Below are 18,517 nucleotides of genomic sequence, written 5' to 3'. Positions count from 1 at the left end.
CATGACTAAGTGACTGAACAACAACAAAAAGGTATCTACCTAAGCTTATGATAAGTACAGGGGATTTCTGGTAGAGAAGATTTCCTAGAGACTTCAAAATTAATTACCTCTTATTATGAATCTTCACCAACAGAGTTACATTCTCACAAGATACATAAAAGGAAAAACTTTAATAATAATAGCAATAATATTATAAAGATAATATACCTATAAAAGAGCATCTGAATCAATATTTTTAAGGCAAAAATAATGATCTTATTAATCAACTTTTATTAAGGTAAATGACTCCAAAACACCATTTAATTAAATCATCCAAAGATTTAACCTGGCTTGATTTCTAAGTTACTTGAATCAATCAGTGCATATCTTTATATCTCTATATTTAACAGAGGAACAGTTAATTGAATTTCTGATTTCTCATTTATGCATGTTAATGAGCTATTTGAAGAAATAAAACTACCGAAAGACAAAAGAAATAATCAAAAACCTAGCTCTGTCACAGAGCTAGTATCAGAGGCATTATTTTTAAAAGTTAAATAGCTCTAGTAACTGGTATCAATTAAAAATAATCATCTATAGGTCTTTAAAAGTCCCACATATTTAAAGTGATATTTTGAATAAGATCTTCCCTGAGTGCATGCGTGCCTAGTCACTTCAGCGGCATCTGACTCTTAGCAACCTTATGGACTGCAGACCGCCAGGCTCCTCTGTCCATGGGATTCTCCAGGCAAGAATACTGGAGTGGGTTGCTTTGCCTTCCTCCAGGGCATCTTCCTAACTCTGGGATCAAACCCCGGGTTATGTCTCTTATGTCTCCTGCACTGGCAGGTGGGTTCTTGACCACTAGCGCCACCTGGGAAGCCCCTTCCGTATTACAGTGCGAATCTAAAATCATTTACAGTTATAACACTGGAAAAATATATCTGCACAAGTTACCTGAATACTAGACTATAAGCTTGAGTATAAGTTTATGAAAAAGAAGATCTGTATCTCTCAAAGCACCTAGATTTCAGTGCTTTCTTACACAGAGGAAGCACTTAAATACTGCCTGAATGAATAAATACAGGAATGAATAGAGTTATGCTAAATAACCTAGATTAAACTCAATTGCTACTCAAATAGTAGGCTGTTTTCAATCATTTACCAATCCAATTAAGTTATAAATTTTAATTACCTTGTGCTTTAAATGAATCTTTAAGATCAACTGAAATATTTCTTTTTACTTTAAATACTTCATGTGGAAGTATTTGGGGGGTGGGGAGGGAGTCTGTGTAGGGTTTTAGGTGCACCATGCAGGCTCTAGCTCCCTGACCAGGGAGAAAACCTAGGCCCCCTGCATTGGGAGCACGGAGTCTTAACCACTGGACTACCAGGGAAGTCCCAGAACACTATTTATTTTATTTTATTTTTTTGTTTGTTTGTTTTCCCAGAACACTTTTTAAATGGTCACATGAAATAAGAAAAAGGAAAGCCCACCTACTGACTCTTCCCTTCTCAGTGTCTTCAGGTAAAACCCAACTTTCACAGCTATGCTTTGTATAAAATTCATTTCTCCAATTATGTGCAAAGAAAATAACCACAGACAGGTCAACTGCAAATTAAGTCTAAAAATTCACAAAAGGAAGAATCACATTTTACACGTAACTTAATAAAAATGGAAATAAAGTTTACCATAGAGACACTAGTCATATAGTAAAGGGAGGGAAGCTTCTAGCAATATGAATTAAAAGACTTTACTGAAACTATGCGCACAGCTTTAAACACAAGGGAATCTTACCTCACCATGATAAATCAAAATCTGGAAAAACGTATCCATGAGGAGAATACGATCTGCAAGAATGCTGCTGCTATCAAGAAGAACCGGCTGATGTGAGGATAATAATGAAAGAGGAAGAAGGAAAAATTAATTACTTAAAAATAAAAATTTATCTTTTGAGGATCTTTTAAATTTTTAAAATGCATTATCTTACTACTTAAAACCTCTTGCTATTATGAATTCTTAAAGGATGTTTCAATTTAATTTTCTGAGAAATCACTAAACTGAAATAACAATTGAAACTAGAGTCTAGCCATAGGAAATCAGAGATGACTCCTAAGTCTGATGGTGTGCGGCACCACTGAGTGAGAGGGGAAAGGCTTGGGACAGAGAAAATTTGGAGATGGAAACACAGTTCTGAATATGAAATAGAAGGAAACAGCCTGAACTGACATAAACTGGGGTATCACATGCATGAAGATGGCAATTAGAGCTATGTGATTAGACTGCACCGCTTCAAGGGAATCTAGAGAAGCCAGAGATTGAGCCCGGAGCACACCAACATTTAGAGTTCAGAAAGCGAGAAGCCAGCAGGGGGAGTCTGAGAAGGAACAGGCAATGAGGAGGAGGAAAACCAGTAGGTGCTGTAGGCGTTGGAGAAGCCTAGAGCAAAAGATTTTCAAGCAGAGTCCTCACTGGGTAAACGCTGTTGTGAGTTCCAGCAAGATGAGGGCTTGGTGGCCTTGATAAGAATTGTTTCAGAATAATCTCAGGGACAAGAGTCTGACTAATCTAGGTTGAGAAGAGAATGTAACGTGGGAACATATATACAACAAATAACTCTCTGCGTTTAGCTGTGACTGGGGCCAGAGCAATGAGGCAGCAATTAGAGACAAAGCGAAGTCCAGGGGCTTTTGTTTAACAGGAGTGACACTAAGGTTTCTATGTTAATGAGAATGATCATGATGAGAGATAAGACAAGGCAGAAGAGAAAGGATAAATTCAAATGCAAAGCCTTAAGAAATGAATGGGATTCACGGTTTAAATGGAGAGTTTGAAATCTGACAGGAGCAGGCAGTGGGATTCCATTTTTCTTCTAAACACTTTTTGACATTTTCCAGATGTTGACAATTTACATATATTACTAAGACAGTATGGTACTGGCACAAAGACAGAAATATAGATCAATGGAACAGAATTGAAAGCCCAGAGATAAATCCACGAACCTATGGACACCTTATCTTTGACAAAGGAGGCAAGGATATACAATGGAAAAAAGACAACCTCTTTAACAAGTGGTGCTGGGAAAACTGGTCAACCACTTGTAAAAGAATGAAACTAGAACACTTTCTAACACCATACACAAAAATAAACTCAAAATGGATTAAAGATCTAAATGTAAGACCAGAAACTATAAAACTCCTAGAGGAGAACATAGGCAAAACACTCTCCGACATAAATCACAGCAGGATCCTCTATGACCCACCTCCCAGAATATTGGAAATAAAAGCAAAAATAAACAAATGGGACCTAATGAAACTTAAAAGCTTTTGCACAACAAAGGAAACCATAAGCAAGGTGAAAAGACAGCCCTCAGATTGGGAGAAAATAATAGCAAATGAAGAAACAGACAAAGGATTAATCTCAAAAATATACAAGCAACTCCTGCAGCTCAATTCCAGAAAAATAAATGACCCAATCAAAAAATGGGCCAAAGAACTAAACAGACATTTCTCCAAAGAAGACATACAGATGGCTAACAAACACATGAAAAGATGCTCAACATCACTCATTATCAGAGAAATGCAAATCAAAACCACAATGAGGTACCATTACACGCCAGTCAGGATGGCTGCTATCCAAAAGTCTACAAGCAATAAATGCTGGAGAGGGTGTGGAGAAAAGGGAACCCTCTTACACTGTTGGTGGGAATGCAAACTAGTACAGCCACTATGGAGAACAGTGTGGAGATTTCTTAAAAAACTGGAAATAGAACTGCCATATGACCCAGCAATCCCACTTCTGGGCATACACACTGAGGAAACCAGATCTGAAAGAGACACATGCACCCCAATGTTCATGGCAGCACTGTTTATAATAGCCAGGACATGGAAGCAACCTAGATGCCCATCAGCAGATGAATGGATAAGGAAGCTATGGTACATATACACAATGGAATATTACTCAGCCATTAAAAACAATTCATTTGAATCAGTTCTAAGGAGATGGATGAAACTGGAGCCCATTATACAGAGTGAAGTAAGCCAGAAAGATAAAGACCAGTACAGTATACTAACGCATATATATGGAATTTAAAAAGATGGTAACGATAACCCAATATGCAAAACAGAAAAAGAGACACAGATGTACAGAACAGACTTTGGGACTCTGGGAGAAGGTGAGGGTGGGATATTCTGAGAGAACAGCATTGAAACAAGTATACTAGCAAAGGTGAAACAGACCACCAGCCCAGGTTGGATGCAAGAGACAAGTGCTCAGGGCTGGTGCACTTGGAAGACCCAGAAGGATGGGATGGGGAGGGAGGCGGCAGGGGGGATTGGGATGGGGAACACATGTAAATCCAGGGCTGATTCATGTCAGTGTATGGCAAAAACCACTACAATATTGTAAAGTAATTAGCCTCCAACTAATAAAAATAAATGAAAAAAAATAATTAAAAAAAAAAGATATTTCTAAAACTTACTTTCCTCATTCAAACAACTGTGAGACCAAATATATAGCTAGACCAATTAAAAATGTATTTTCTAGAAATGTAAAAACTATGACAAATTACTTTAAAAAATAGCAACAAAATATAACTTTTTAACCATCATTTTTTTACAAAAGTGAATAAAGGCAGCATTAGAGATCATTAATCAATAGATATTATATTCTCTTTATACTGACCCTTCCTAAAGTTATTATTTTCAAATATAGTCATTATATACTTTTAAGTGAACAAATTGTTTTAATCATGAAACAGAAAAACTATCTATTTGAAAATAGGTTAAAATAATTGGGACAGTTTGCTAAAAAGGCAAAATGGATAGCTTTATCATTTTTCTGAGTATATATCTTTATAATCAACTGTATCTTATGTTCCAAAAGAATATAGGATAATGGGACTGTATTAAACAAGAGGCTTTGTTTAGACAGAATGCCCTAATTGTCAGACAGTAAACTCTGGAATACAGCTTATAGAACCAACATCACCTGCAGACACTGGTAAAGACATAAGACTAGTCATGAGCCCTGTAGGATTTTTATCAACCAAATGACTAGACAAAATGATCTTTTAAAAAGTCTGTTAAAAAATTTTTTAAATAAATAAAAAGTCTCTTATAGCTGTTTATTTTTTAATAATTTCCTAATATAGCCTAGCATTTTATCTAGCATAAACACTCATAAATATTAAGAGTATATATGAATAAGAAGATATTCATGCTTGAATTAAATTCTCACATTTAATAACTATATTTCAAGAAAGACCTAGTTGTTTTACTTTAATAGCACACAGCACAGTAACAAAACCAATTTCTTTTTCTACCCCCTTACCTCTGGTGGTCCACTAAAAGAATAAGCATATAGAATAGGCTGAATCATGATGAGAGACTGGGTCAAGTCTTGACGCATAAAGTGGTGACGATAATATGAACTCTCATCAGGACTATTGTTAAAAACTTGCAAGAAAGGAGATCTTCTTAAATGAAACATAAACTACAAGATAAAACACGCAAGATAGCTTTTACTGATTTTAATACAGCAACAGAAGTTTATTACTATGAACATATTTGATTACAACCATTAATACAAAAAAACAACTTACAATAAGAACATTCTAAATTGTATTTCTCAGAATTTTACCCATGATATTTATCAGTTACTTAAAAATGCAACTCAACAACAACTAAAAAGTAAAAGAGATGACTCAAAAGAAAAACAAGACTAGGGACAAAAACCCCTTGTTTGGATCTAAGTCAAATATTTAGACTAAGGGCTTCCCTGGTGCCTCAGTGGTAAAGAATCCGCCTGCCAATGCAGGAGACACAGTTTCAATCCCTGAGATGGAAGATCCCCTGGAGAAGGAAATGGCAATCCACTCCAGTATTCTTGCCGGGAGAATTCCAAGGACAGAGGAATCTGGCGAGCTACAATCCATAGGGGCACAAAAGAGTTGGACACGACTTAGTGACTAAACAACAATAACTTAGACTAATGCCCTCAATTCCCTTACTATTTTCTGATATGAAGTGAGGTCCGAGAATTCTCAAAACACAAAGGGTTGCCTCCCTTAAGACAAGTGAGTGAGTGACAGTCACTTAGTTGTACCTGACTCTTTTCGACCCCATGGACTATATATAGCCTGCCAGGCTCCTCTGTCCATGGAATTCTCCAGGCAAGAATACTGGAGTGGGTAGCCATTCCCTCTCCATTAAGACAATGCCTTATTCTAATTCTCCAAAATCTCAACCAGAGACTTGGGGAAGTCTCCCCCTATAAACATGGAGTTTCTAGGTTACAGATCAATAAAGTATTTTCAAAAAATAAGAGTATCTCTGAAAAGAAGGCCGGAGATTTAAACAAAGTTTTTGTGAGGAGCAAAAATTTGAATTTCCGTATCTCAATATTAATCATCCTTCCAGGTTAAGGTAAAATAAAATATCACTTCTTCCATAAAGATATACCAAATAATCCATTTGGAAGGATTCTTTAAAGTTTCCTTTAAATATTGTGTCTCTCTTGTAGTGTTGTATCTCACTTTCTTTTCTGCATTGTTTACATATATTTCAGATCTCATCCTTCAAAATGAAAGCTCCTTGAAAACAGAATCCATGTCAACCATCTTTATTCTCCTAAATTACTTGCACTTCGTATATACTCAGCTGAATAAATATTATCTCTATTACTCATCATATAAACCTATATTTTTGAGAATATCTACCAAAACAACAGACAGACAGACTCCACTATCCAAGTAGAAAGGTTCTGTAAGATAAAGGTTCTCTTCTATTTATCTGGGATGTCTCCATAAAGTTGTCCTCAGGCAATGATACCATAAGACTAGCAGATTGTTAAGATTATTTCCTTTCGGCAGTACTGCAATTAGTTAGATCCCTTTTATCAGATGGAAAGCTAATCTGCTTCATACCAAATTGTGCTCCCCGATAAGGTTCTGGTGTAAATTTCTACTCACCACAAATAAATGCTATATGCAAGGTTATCATAAAAATACTACTTACTTTTCACTAACTATTCAACCATAATACTATTTTCTTAGCTATCTCAAAACTTAAAACCTAACCAAAAGAATAATCCTGTAAGATGAGTAATAAAGGCAACAGGAAAAGTGAGACCCAACGCTATTATCAACACTAAGAACACAGATCTCCTGTCTACTCACCTGTGGATAAAGGGAGAAAGTTTCTGAAAATCTGAAGGAACTTGGATCATCTTTGTGATACTCGCCAAACTTCTGACACTAAATTAAATAAAACTTGTTAGTAATACATTCTCTGGCACAGAGCTAAAACTTCTGCCTATGTGTTTTCTATTTTTAAAAAGTTATTCTCTTTAGGAGGCAGATACTTGACACAGGATAAAACTGGGATATTATTTATAGACTTACCAAGATAATGATTATAAAAAAAGACAGAAATTTGAATTTTGGAAGCAAACAATACATTTGCTTCAGTGCAGAACAACTCACCTTAAAAGTGTCTAAATTTTTTTAAACTAAGTGTCTCTGATAGCAAATAAAGAGCTCTGGATGATGGCCCAAAGAGCTCAATATGTGCCCCCTAAGACCCTACCTAAAAAAGACAATAGTCTACAGACAGAAAGATGTACTGTCAAGATACCATAGTGGCTCTAAAGGCAAAATGATGGTATAAAATTGGGTACACTCGAAAAAATACCAAAAAGAAAGAGCTACTGAGGAAAAGAAAATCAAGATAAACAGGTAAACCAGTAAACAAAGAACACAAAGGCAGAAATTAAAAGACAATAAAGGAGACACATACTCTAGCAATAGGGAAGTAAACTCTCCATGATAATATAACAAAAGGCGTCAAAATAACTAAGATAATCCACAGGAGAAAGTGCTCAGCACAATGGCTGACACTAAGCACCAGTAAATGGTAGCTTCCTCTTTGTTCTTCAGCAAAGTCTCTGACCTGAAAAGTTTCTATAGTACTTATGTAACTGGTCTACTTCCTGGCGACATCTATAGTACTTGCATATAATCAAGGGCAAAAATAACAAGCAAAAAGTAACAAAAGATTCACTGCTGAAAGTAGTACAGGGCTTTTGTAGCCTAAAATGTTCAACTAAATCATTTACGTAGCTATCTGTGCCATAAAGAGCACATAAAAGGCATAATTGGTTTGATCACATCTTTGGCTTTCAGGAAAAATCATTTCAGAACCACAGCTATCCAAAGGATAAAAAAGCTGCAGTTGCAGCACTAATCCTCAGAAAATACATCTTGGTATCTGGGAATAAGTATTTCTGACATCAATGCGCCCTAGTGACATTTCACTGATGAAACTTATAGATTAGGATAATAATTTTCACTGTCCAATATGAAAAGCCACTAGCTATGATAAATTTAAATTAATTAAAATTAAATTAAAATCCAGCTTCTCAGTTGCACTAGCCATATTTCGAGTACTCAAGAGCCACATGTCTGTAGTAGTTCCATAATGGACAGTGCCAATAACAGAACATTTCTGCCGTTGTAGAAAGTTCTCCTGGAAGGACTGGTCTAAACTATAAAATATACTTGAGATCCAGAACATCAAACACATTGAAAAGATTCTTCAGAAAAGCCAGTATGTCACACATCATTTGATTTTATTAGAAGATCAGTTACTTTTTCATGTTTTTCGTTTTCATTTTTATTGGTCACTGCATTCCTTCTTTTGCTAATTCCTTGTCCATGACCTTTGCTTATCTTTTACCCAAATACTACTGATTTGCAATAGCTCTTATATATGAAAATTTTCACATTTTGCCATACATGTAATAATGTTGGTAATAAATTGTGCTACTGGTATTTTTACCACACAGACTCTTGTCTCATTTGAATGTAACAAATCTTTTAATATTTTTATTTAATGGCTCCTGATTATATGTTTCATATTTAAAGTCCTTTTTCATCCAGAAGTTAAATACATATTAACTTATTTTTTTTATAAATATTGCCTATGCCACAGATGACAATATAAACTTTGTGTAATATACACAAACATAAATCTCTAATCTTTGGGTTACTTTTAAAAATTTTATTGAACACTCAAATGCCCTAGAATTAATTACTGGAATTGTGAGGAGTAGTTCTTATTTACAACCCAAACAGAACACTACAACAAATGAGGAAAAAAGAAAAAAAAAACTGAAGCAAAAAGGAGGTATATCAAAGATCCACTGTTTGAGTTATTTAGTAGCAGTAAGACTGGGCAAATAAACCGACAGTAACACAATTTTCTTGGAGAAAATAACAACACTTGTAAAAACTTTAGTCTTTAATTCAGCAATTAGTTATGCACAAAGCCAGCCACATAAATGGGCCCAAAGGGTCAAAGCCTAACCTCTATAAGAATATGGTAATAACGGAAGCAGTCCTCCTTACAAACAGCACAACTAAAGTGCCTGGTCCCATCAGTATACGAGAAAAAGTCCAGCTTCACACTGAAAGCTACTTATCAGTGGGTTTTACACCGGTTGACAACCCAAGTTGTACTATTCAATTTTATGTCATATGTCATAACCTACAAATGCAGTGATAGCTCCAGCAAAACGGAAAAAGTACTTTACTACAAATCATAACCATATAACAAATAAATGTGCTGATTACTTGAAACAGCTTTTAGATTCTCAAAGCAGTAAAGCATTTGTTAAAATTACATAGTCACAATCAGTGAAAAAGCTCAGGAAACAAGATATTTCAAAGCAAAATTTATTATCTAGAAAAGTAAAAGTCACACAGTGAATAAGAACCTAATAATGACCACATGTAAAATTACAGTAAGTAAAAATGCTAGGATAAGATGAAGTCTGAGAAATTAAAAAGGTTCCATTGTAAAACAATATAAAAAATGAATGCATTCATGACATGTTACATGATGTTGAAGAGGTCTGTATAATAGGCTGAAAAATAACAGCTTCCCTATTCAAGCGAACAAGTCAACAGATTTCACCAATGTCATGCCAAGTTGCTAAATGACAGTGAAATTCCAGAGGACTTTTCTGCTGCCCTAAATAAGCAAAAGGCAAAAACATATTTAAAGTTTTGATCTTCTTAAATGGAAACCGAAGTCTACCTTGGAGAAACTATGCTGGCATTTGTACTGATGGTGTCCAATTAATGGCTGGCTCCAAGAGAGGTTTTATGACTCTTGTCAAAAAAAGACAGGCTGATGTTGTCATAACACTGCTTTCTTCACAAAGAGGTACCAGCGTAAAAATGCCCTCGAAAGTGAAAGAATGAAAGCACTGGATGATGCTACAAAAATGGTTAACTTTATTAAACAAATACTAGTTCCCTCAATAATGTTTTAAATATACATGAAAATTTAGACAAAAAACACAAAAACTTCCTGCTAAAAAAAGAAGTTTGATAGCCTAGCAAATAGAGTTCTCAATAGAGTTTCCAAACTCAAGGAAGAATTGAAGAAGTACTTTCAAGAGAATTATAGGCCAGAATTTGCTGAGTAAATAGGAAGCATTAAGAACAGAACTTAACTAGGCATTCTAGGTCATAAGGAGAGTAATGAGTTCCTGATACGTTAAAGCCCAAGTATAATTATCATTCTTAATAAGTTTACTAACATATACTTTGGTAGCCTAGATACAGATAATAAAGACTTGTCTAAGTTTTGTATGTTAATGTGTATAATTTTTACATCCTAATTAATTTCTCTTCAAACTTCCACTAAAATAAAAATAGAAAATTAAAACCACAGCAGCGGAGGAAAATATGCAAAAATACAGTAAAGACAAATACAGCAATTAAATTGGGAATTAATTTGATATCAGTCCCCCAAAATAATAATAGGTTATATAACTGTCACTCCTTCATTTTAAGGAAAAAAGGCATTTTCATTTACTGGAAGAGATCAATGAACTCTACTATTCATTACTATGCCTTTCTCAGCAACTTGATCAGTAGTCCCTCACACAGTCCTTCAGTTACACTGTCAAATACCTTTGAAAGAAATTATCAGAAAGTATTGACCATAAATAAATGCATACCGATTTAGAACAGTATGTTTATTTCTTACCAGTCTGATGAGCTGTCTGTCTAGCCATCTAAGCACATCTGGACCTTCTTCAGTTTCGGCTCTATAAATCGCCAGCCGAGCCATGAGAATGGCAGCTGCCTCCTGGTCAAAAGATGCAGCAATGTTTTGGATCTGAGTTTGAGCATCTGCCCAGCTAAAAACAAGAAGAAAACACAGAATTTCTGCTAAATTATTATGTTCATGATACCTTAGTTGGCTATTACACAGATTTAAATTTAAAAGATACAGAAAATTACTTCAATATTTCAAAATTCCAGTATTACCTAGAAAAATCAGGTTAAAAAAATCACTAGTAGTAGTTTCAGTACAGTACTCACTGTTTTTCAGAAAAATACATGCAAACCTAATAAAATCCTCTAAAATAACTGCATGTGCCTACGCGCTTCAGTCCTGTCCAACTCTTTGGACGCCATGGACCACAGCCCGCCAGGCTTCTCTGTCTATGGGATTCTCCAGGAAAGAATACTGGAATGAGTTGCAACACCCTCCTCCAGGGGATGTTCCTGATCCATGGATGAAATCCATGTCTCTTATGTCTCCTGCACTGGCAGGCAAGCTCTTGACCACTAGTGCCACCACAGAAGCAGCAGATTTCCAAACACATTCCTTAAAACATTAAGATCTTTACACATAAAAATAACAGCATAACTATCTGTGTGTGTATGCACACAGATACACGGGTTGGTATCACAACAAACTGTGGAAAATTCAACAGTTAGAACTGGACATGGAACAACAGACTGGTTCCAAATCGGGAAAGGAGTACATCAAGGCTACATATTGGCACCATGCTTATTTAACTTATAAGCAGAGTACATCATAAGAAATGCTGGACTGGATGAAGCACGAGCTGGAATCAAGATTGCTGGGAGAAATATCAATAACCTCAGATTCACAGATGACACCACCTTTATGGCAGAAAGCGAAGAACTAAAGAGCCTCTTGATGAAACTGAAAGAGGAGAGTGAAAAAGTTGGCTTAAAACTCAATATTCAGAAAACTAAGATCATGGCATCCAGTCCCATCACTTCATGGCAAATAGATGAAGAAACAGTGGAAACAGTGACAGACTTGATTTTTGTGGGCTTCAAAATCACTGCAGATGGTGACTACAGCCATGAAATTAAAAGGCACTTGCTCCTTGGAGGAAAAGTTATGACCAACCTAGACAAACCTATCAAAAAGCAGAGACATTACTCTGCCAACAAAGGTCCATCTAGTCAAAGCTATGGTTTTTCCAGTAGTCATGTATGGATGTGAGAGTTGGACTATAAAGAAAGCTGAGCACCAATGAATTGATGCTTTTGAACTGTGATGCTGGAGAAGACTCTTGAGAGTCCCTTGGATTGCAAGGAGATCCAACCAGTCCATCCTAAAGGAAATCAGTCCTGAATATTCATTGAAAGGACTGAAGCTGAAACTGAAACTCCAATACTTTGGCCATCTGATGTGAAGAAGTGATTCATTTGAAAAGACTGATGCTGGGAAAGACTAAAAGCAGGAGGAAAAGGGAACGACAGAGGATGTGATGGTTAGATGGTATCACTGACTGAATGGACATGAATTTGAGTAAACCCCAGGAGTTGGTGATGGACAGGGAGGCCTGGCGTGCTGCAGTCCATGGAGTCACAAAGAGTCGGACACGACTGAGCGACTGAACTGAACTGCACTGACATGGGTTGGTATATCAGATTTTAAAAATTCATTTCTTCAATCTTATAAAAACAGAAAAATGGAAATGCAAAAAATTAAGTTTTCTCCCAGACTAAATAATTACCATTTCCTAAACTGGAAAATGAATAAAATATCAGAATTTTTTCTCATTGGTCTTTAATTCAATTATTAGTAATAAAAATTATCTAATTAAAATTATTATGTATTCTTTTCTCTCCATATTGACACAATAAAACAATCAAAAATAATAAGTAAAATTTTAGTCTAAGTGATTCATTTGATATTATATATAAAATAACACAAATTATTAAACTCACTTGCACTATAAATCTAATCCAGTCAAGCTGATAAAGGGGAGACCCATCAATAGCTTTTGTTTGTTTGTCTAACATTCCACAGGCAGAGTTTTTTAATACTTCAGCTGATCCTGTTCCTAAAGTACCTCACTTTAAGCAATTCTGGCAATACTTATAGCTTTGTGAAAAGCTGAACCACTTTTATATGACTCAGAGCTCTAAGAAGGGATCCCAAGAAAACTCAGGCAGCAACACTCAAATTCTTCTTTCTTCCTTTGCTTTTAATTTTTTTTCAAGTAGACAAATAATTGTTTAATATTTTCCAGGTGACTTATAGCCATAGATTATCTCAGTCTAATGAAATACCAAGAAGCAGAAAACAATGAGAATGAATAAAGGAATAAGAATTGGTGATTTAAAGGTTATTTTTAGCACAATTTAAACAATTAGTGATTATACTAATAGTTTAATTTAATTACTTTTTAACTAAAAAAATAACATAGAACTAAAACCAAAGCTGTTGCTTGTTTGTTTGGCCATGCAGCAGGGCTTGCAGAATCTTAGTTCCCCAACCAGGGAGTGAACCAGGGCCAACAGCAGTTGAAGTACCAATGGTTAGGACCACTAGACCACCACGGAATTCTCAAAAGCAAAATTGTTTTAAATGGCAATTTCCCCAACTTGTACGACCATGATATTCACTTGTTGAAACATTTTTCTCCTGAAAACATAACGGTTCAACAGTGAAAAATACATTAGCAAGCAAACACATACAAATTTACTACCTAAAGTTATTTAACCATAAATTTAAAATTTTATTCTTAAAGTTTAAAGGGTTTGTTCACATTGCAAAATCTGTCTTCTGTATTTTCAATACTCCTTCACTATGATTCTTACCACTAGTTTCAAACCAAACTTTCAAGATCAAAGCTATTTTCTCTATACAACACAGGATAACTTGACTGTATCTCAGGAACTTAAGTCCTTTACTTTCACATGGCTTATTCACTTAACAAATGTACTTACCTCAGCCCCTAAAGTCGTATTTATAATAAATAAAAGGAAAAAAATAAGACTTGATTATTGAAAATGGCCAGGATAAGTTAATTTGAAGGAGTGGGCGCTTTGATGAGACACAACGATATAAATGGCACCAAAACACACATGGTATCTCTCTACAAATGGCCTCAAAAATTCGGTGCAAAAAAAAATTGAAGATCTATAAATCCATGAAAAATTTCTCAAAACAAAAGTTCCCTTTCTCTTGAAAGATTAACCTCTTTTTAAAACTTTTCATTTTAAGAATATTTCAAACATAAAAGCAATGAGTAGAATAATCTATATATTCATCACCTAGATTAAACAATTGTCAGCCCTGTAACATTCTGCTTTGCCATTCTCTCTTCCTTCATACACACATACTTTTTCTTTTGCCAAACTTTGTGAGAGTAAATTAAAGATAGATATATCACCTTCTCCTTAAATACTTCAGTGTGTATCTCCTAAGAACAAAAAAGCTCCCTTATACACCCCCAGTTACAAAATTAATGAAGTTAAACACTGATATAACTCCAGTATTCTTGTCTGGAAAATCTCATGGACAGAGGAACCGGGCAGGCTATAGTCCACGGCTTCGCAGAGTTGGACACAACTTAGCAACTGAACAACACCACCGCCACACAATCTGGAGGTTGGGATTTGGGGAAATAGTTCTTGATGGAAATTTGGCATAAAATGGAAAGTGAAGTGACCTAGCAATATGGAATTTAGACTTTTGTATGAAATTAAAATTTGTGTATAGAATAATAGCTGCAAATATTCAAACAATAAAGTCCGTGGTTAAAGGAAAGAAAAACCTGATAAAATATTATTATCCTATATGCAGACCAAATTCAAATTTCCCCAATTGTCTCAACAATGTCCCTACAGCAAAAATTTTCCGGACAGGATTTTATCCAGGATCACATACTGGCTTTAGTTGTCATGTCTTTAGTCTCCTTTAATTTCGACAAGTTACTAACAGTTTCTCTGCCTTCTAAGACATTTTTGTTGAGTCTGAGCCAGTGGCTTTGTAAACTATCCCTCAATTTGACATGCTCAGTTGTTTCCTTAAGGAAATACTTTGAATTCCAAATTAAGCTATACATGCATGTGGGTGTGGGATGTGTATATGTTGAGGGGGCATAAATAAATTGACCTATTTGCCAAGAATCAATACTTCAAAGTTTGTAGCATGAAATCTGAACAAATATAAAGGAAAGCCCAATTGGCATTTTTTGTTCAAAAGAATAATATATTCCCTTAACATTCATTCAAGGATTTTAAGTCAGAGCAAAGTTATAGCAGGACAATAAATCTAATCTCTCTACATACTGCCCTCTACTATTTAACAGGCCATCCAACACAACACTATGTTGAAACATTAGGCCATGTCCATCACTCACCAAAACAGTCTCATGGCTTTCAGAAATGAAGCTGGAATTTAAATACATTTCAGTAAAAGAAGAGCTATGATGCCTTCCTTCAGTGTGCATTTTCTAGACCATACCTAGACCAGGTTAAGTTTATACTGACCAACACTTCCTACCCAGACAATCAAGTCCAAGACAGACAAAAGTAGACCAAAAGTCTATTCACATCTAGACTCAGCTCATCTAAGAATCCTTTCCAGACTAACTTCATTCCAAAATGTCATTCAAAATAGGAAGCCAGTTTTGGGAGCATGACACATAAATTAAATCTCTAACAAATACAACTTACTTCCTAGCAATGGTGGTCACTCGTATACGTCTCTGCCCACTTGAATGCTGATACTGAGTCACAAACTGGATTGCACCACGCCCTCCTTGAGGAATTGGAGCATTATGCTGCATAAAAATAAAAGAGTAGAATCTAAGCAAAGTCTATTACAATGTTGTCATGCACTCATGGATTGCATATCCTAGCACTAACAATTCATTCTAAAATCTATCAGAAGGATGCTTATTTCAAGGGCATACAGAACAATGGTGATTTGCCACATGAAAGAGAAATGGATTGGGGAGAGGAGAAAAATTACGCAGGATAAAAGGGGATTGAGTCAAGCTAGGAAACCAATTTCAAGTAATATATAATTCAGAGAAACATGAAAAAGCAAAATGAAGGGAGAAATGTAAAGAAATTAAAAGATTAAAAGAAAGCATATGTGAGGCAATTCTGCCTAACAGTAACTGGATAAAAAGAAATGGAACTAACATAAAAAAGAATGAAATAATGCCTTTTATAGCAATATGGATGGACTGAGATATAAGTCCATCATACTAAGTAAGTATCATACTATCATACTAAGTAAGAGAGACAAACATGTATATCATATGATATCATTTATATGTAGAATCTAAAAAAAAAAAGATACAAATGAACTTATTTACAAAACAGAAACAAATTCACAGACATAGAAAACAAATTTATGGTTACCAAAGGGGAAGGTTGGGGTGGGGGATTAGGATTTTGGGATTAACATATACACACTACTATATATAAAATAGACAACCAACAAGGACCTACTGTATAGCACAGGGAACTATACTCAATATTTTGTAATAACCTATAAGGGAAAAGAATCTGAAAAAGAATAGAAAAATACATATGTATAACTTGGCTGTACACCTGAAGCTAACACAACATTTTAAATTGAGTACAATTCAAAAAAGAAAAAGAACTTGAGCTAACGTCTCCTCCCCTAGGTACACAAGATGAAAACAGAGACTTTAGGAAGATAACCACATGATGAACAGATGACCAACAGAAAACCATTAACGAGAAGAGACCAACAGTAATATATGATAATAATCCTCAGAAACAAGATGGTCAAAAGGGAAACTTTCTTCATGCCCTTTGACAACAGACATTCTTGCTTTGCTGTTGTTGTTACTGTCTGTCAAGAAAAGCCACTATCTTTTTCACAAATTCTAATAGTTAAAGAAAAATTACTGCATCTATTTTAGGAAGGCTCACTACTAATACTTCACAGTTCATTTTATGCCCAGTAACTACTGGTATATCAATATTTATATGTTACATCATTCTTTAATATGATAATGTTCTCCTGCAGCAGAACAAAATATCTTTCCAAATACTGGCATCTTTACCTTCCAATCTTCTTCTATAAATTTTGATATCTTAAACTCTCTTTCAAAAGGACTCATATATCAGTATATACCTTGTGACACCTAGGAGGAACTAGATACCTACCTACAAAAACGCATAACTAGAACAGAATTTAAGATTTTATTTATGCTACAGTTTTAGAACAAAAGACCAAAAGCTGGGTTGCCCAAGGTTGGGTATTTGCAGCTCTCCCTGACATCTCTATTATACAGTATGTCCTCTCACCAAGGAGTATAGCCTTGAGAAATAGAAAATGACAAAGAAAAATTTCAAACCAGAATAAGCTTTTGGTCATAGCTCTGGAAATACTCATGGCCTAAATTATGTTTTCAAACATACATTTCAATATTCAAATATAAAAGTCATACCTGATTGACCACTTCAAAATATATGGCTAAGGTTGTAGTGGGACTGAGTCCACATATCTTCCACTGACAAGTGCCACCTGTTCCTATCTCCTGTAAAAATAAAACATAGCATATTTGAAAGCTAGAGAATATAATTTATCTCTGGTGGTGGTGGTGGTTTTGTCACTAAGTCGTGTCCGACTCTTACAACCCCATGGACTGTAGCCTGCCAGACTCCTCTGTCCATGGGATTCTTCAGGCAAGCGTACTGGAGTGGGAATTTACCACTACACACACACACACACACACACACACACATATGCATATATATATAAAGGTGGAAAACTAGAAAAAATACCAGTGAGAAAAAATTTACTTCAGGTTTCTAACCAATTCAATAAATGTCAAATGTCTAAGATTTTTTTAAGATCATTTAAATATGCCATGAAATAAAATTAAGCAGTTTTCACACAAATAAAAGTAATTCAAATCCTTGCTAAGTACTTAAATTATAAAAGTTTCAGCATAAGTTCCTCATGTTGTAGACATTAAAAGTATACTCAACTTAATGAAGTAATTACAACTAACATTACCCTTCTATCCAATGATTTAACCCACTTAAAGAGATAGTGATTTAGTGAAGTCCCTCCGTCGTGTCCGACTCTTTGCAACCCCATGGACTGTAGCCTACCAGGCTCCTTCGTCCACGGAATTTTCCAGGCAAGAGTACTGGAGTGGGTGGCCATTTCCTTCTCCAGGGGATCTTCCTGACCCAGGGATCGAACCCAGGTCTCCGGCATTGTGGGCAGATGCTTTACCATCTAAGCCACCAGGGAAGCCCAAAGAAAGTGAAGTCGCTCAGTCGTGTCTGATTCTGCGATCCCATGGACTGTAGTCTACTAGGCTTCTCAGTCCATGGGATTTTCCAGGCAAGAGTACTGGAGTGGGTTGCCATTTCCTTCTCCATGTGATTTAACATACGCATATATGAAT

The 18,517-nt window shown here is 35.4% G+C and overlaps 1 protein-coding gene across 2 annotated transcripts in view; it reads right to left on the bottom strand.

Annotated features, from left to right (window-relative positions):
• Positions 1–18,517, bottom strand: part of SEC23A (SEC23 homolog A, COPII coat complex component) — a 58,718-nt gene that overhangs the window by 13,620 nt on the left and 26,581 nt on the right. For both annotated transcript variants that reach the window (XM_043489532.1, XM_043489533.1), the window contains exons 12-17: positions 17,546–17,635; positions 15,789–15,895; positions 11,038–11,191; positions 7,158–7,235; positions 5,312–5,473; positions 1,778–1,864 (exon numbers count right to left, since the gene is read on the bottom strand). In XM_043489532.1, coding sequence (XP_043345467.1) covers positions 1,778–1,864; positions 5,312–5,473; positions 7,158–7,235; positions 11,038–11,191; positions 15,789–15,895; positions 17,546–17,635 — 678 coding nt within the window. The remainder of the gene's footprint in view (positions 1–1,777; positions 1,865–5,311; positions 5,474–7,157; positions 7,236–11,037; positions 11,192–15,788; positions 15,896–17,545; positions 17,636–18,517) is intronic.

Source organism: Cervus canadensis, chromosome 17, assembly GCF_019320065.1.
Source record: "Cervus canadensis isolate Bull #8, Minnesota chromosome 17, ASM1932006v1, whole genome shotgun sequence".
Taxonomy (NCBI): domain Eukaryota; kingdom Metazoa; phylum Chordata; class Mammalia; order Artiodactyla; family Cervidae; genus Cervus; species Cervus canadensis.
This window is presented reverse-complemented; position numbering and strand designations above follow the sequence as displayed.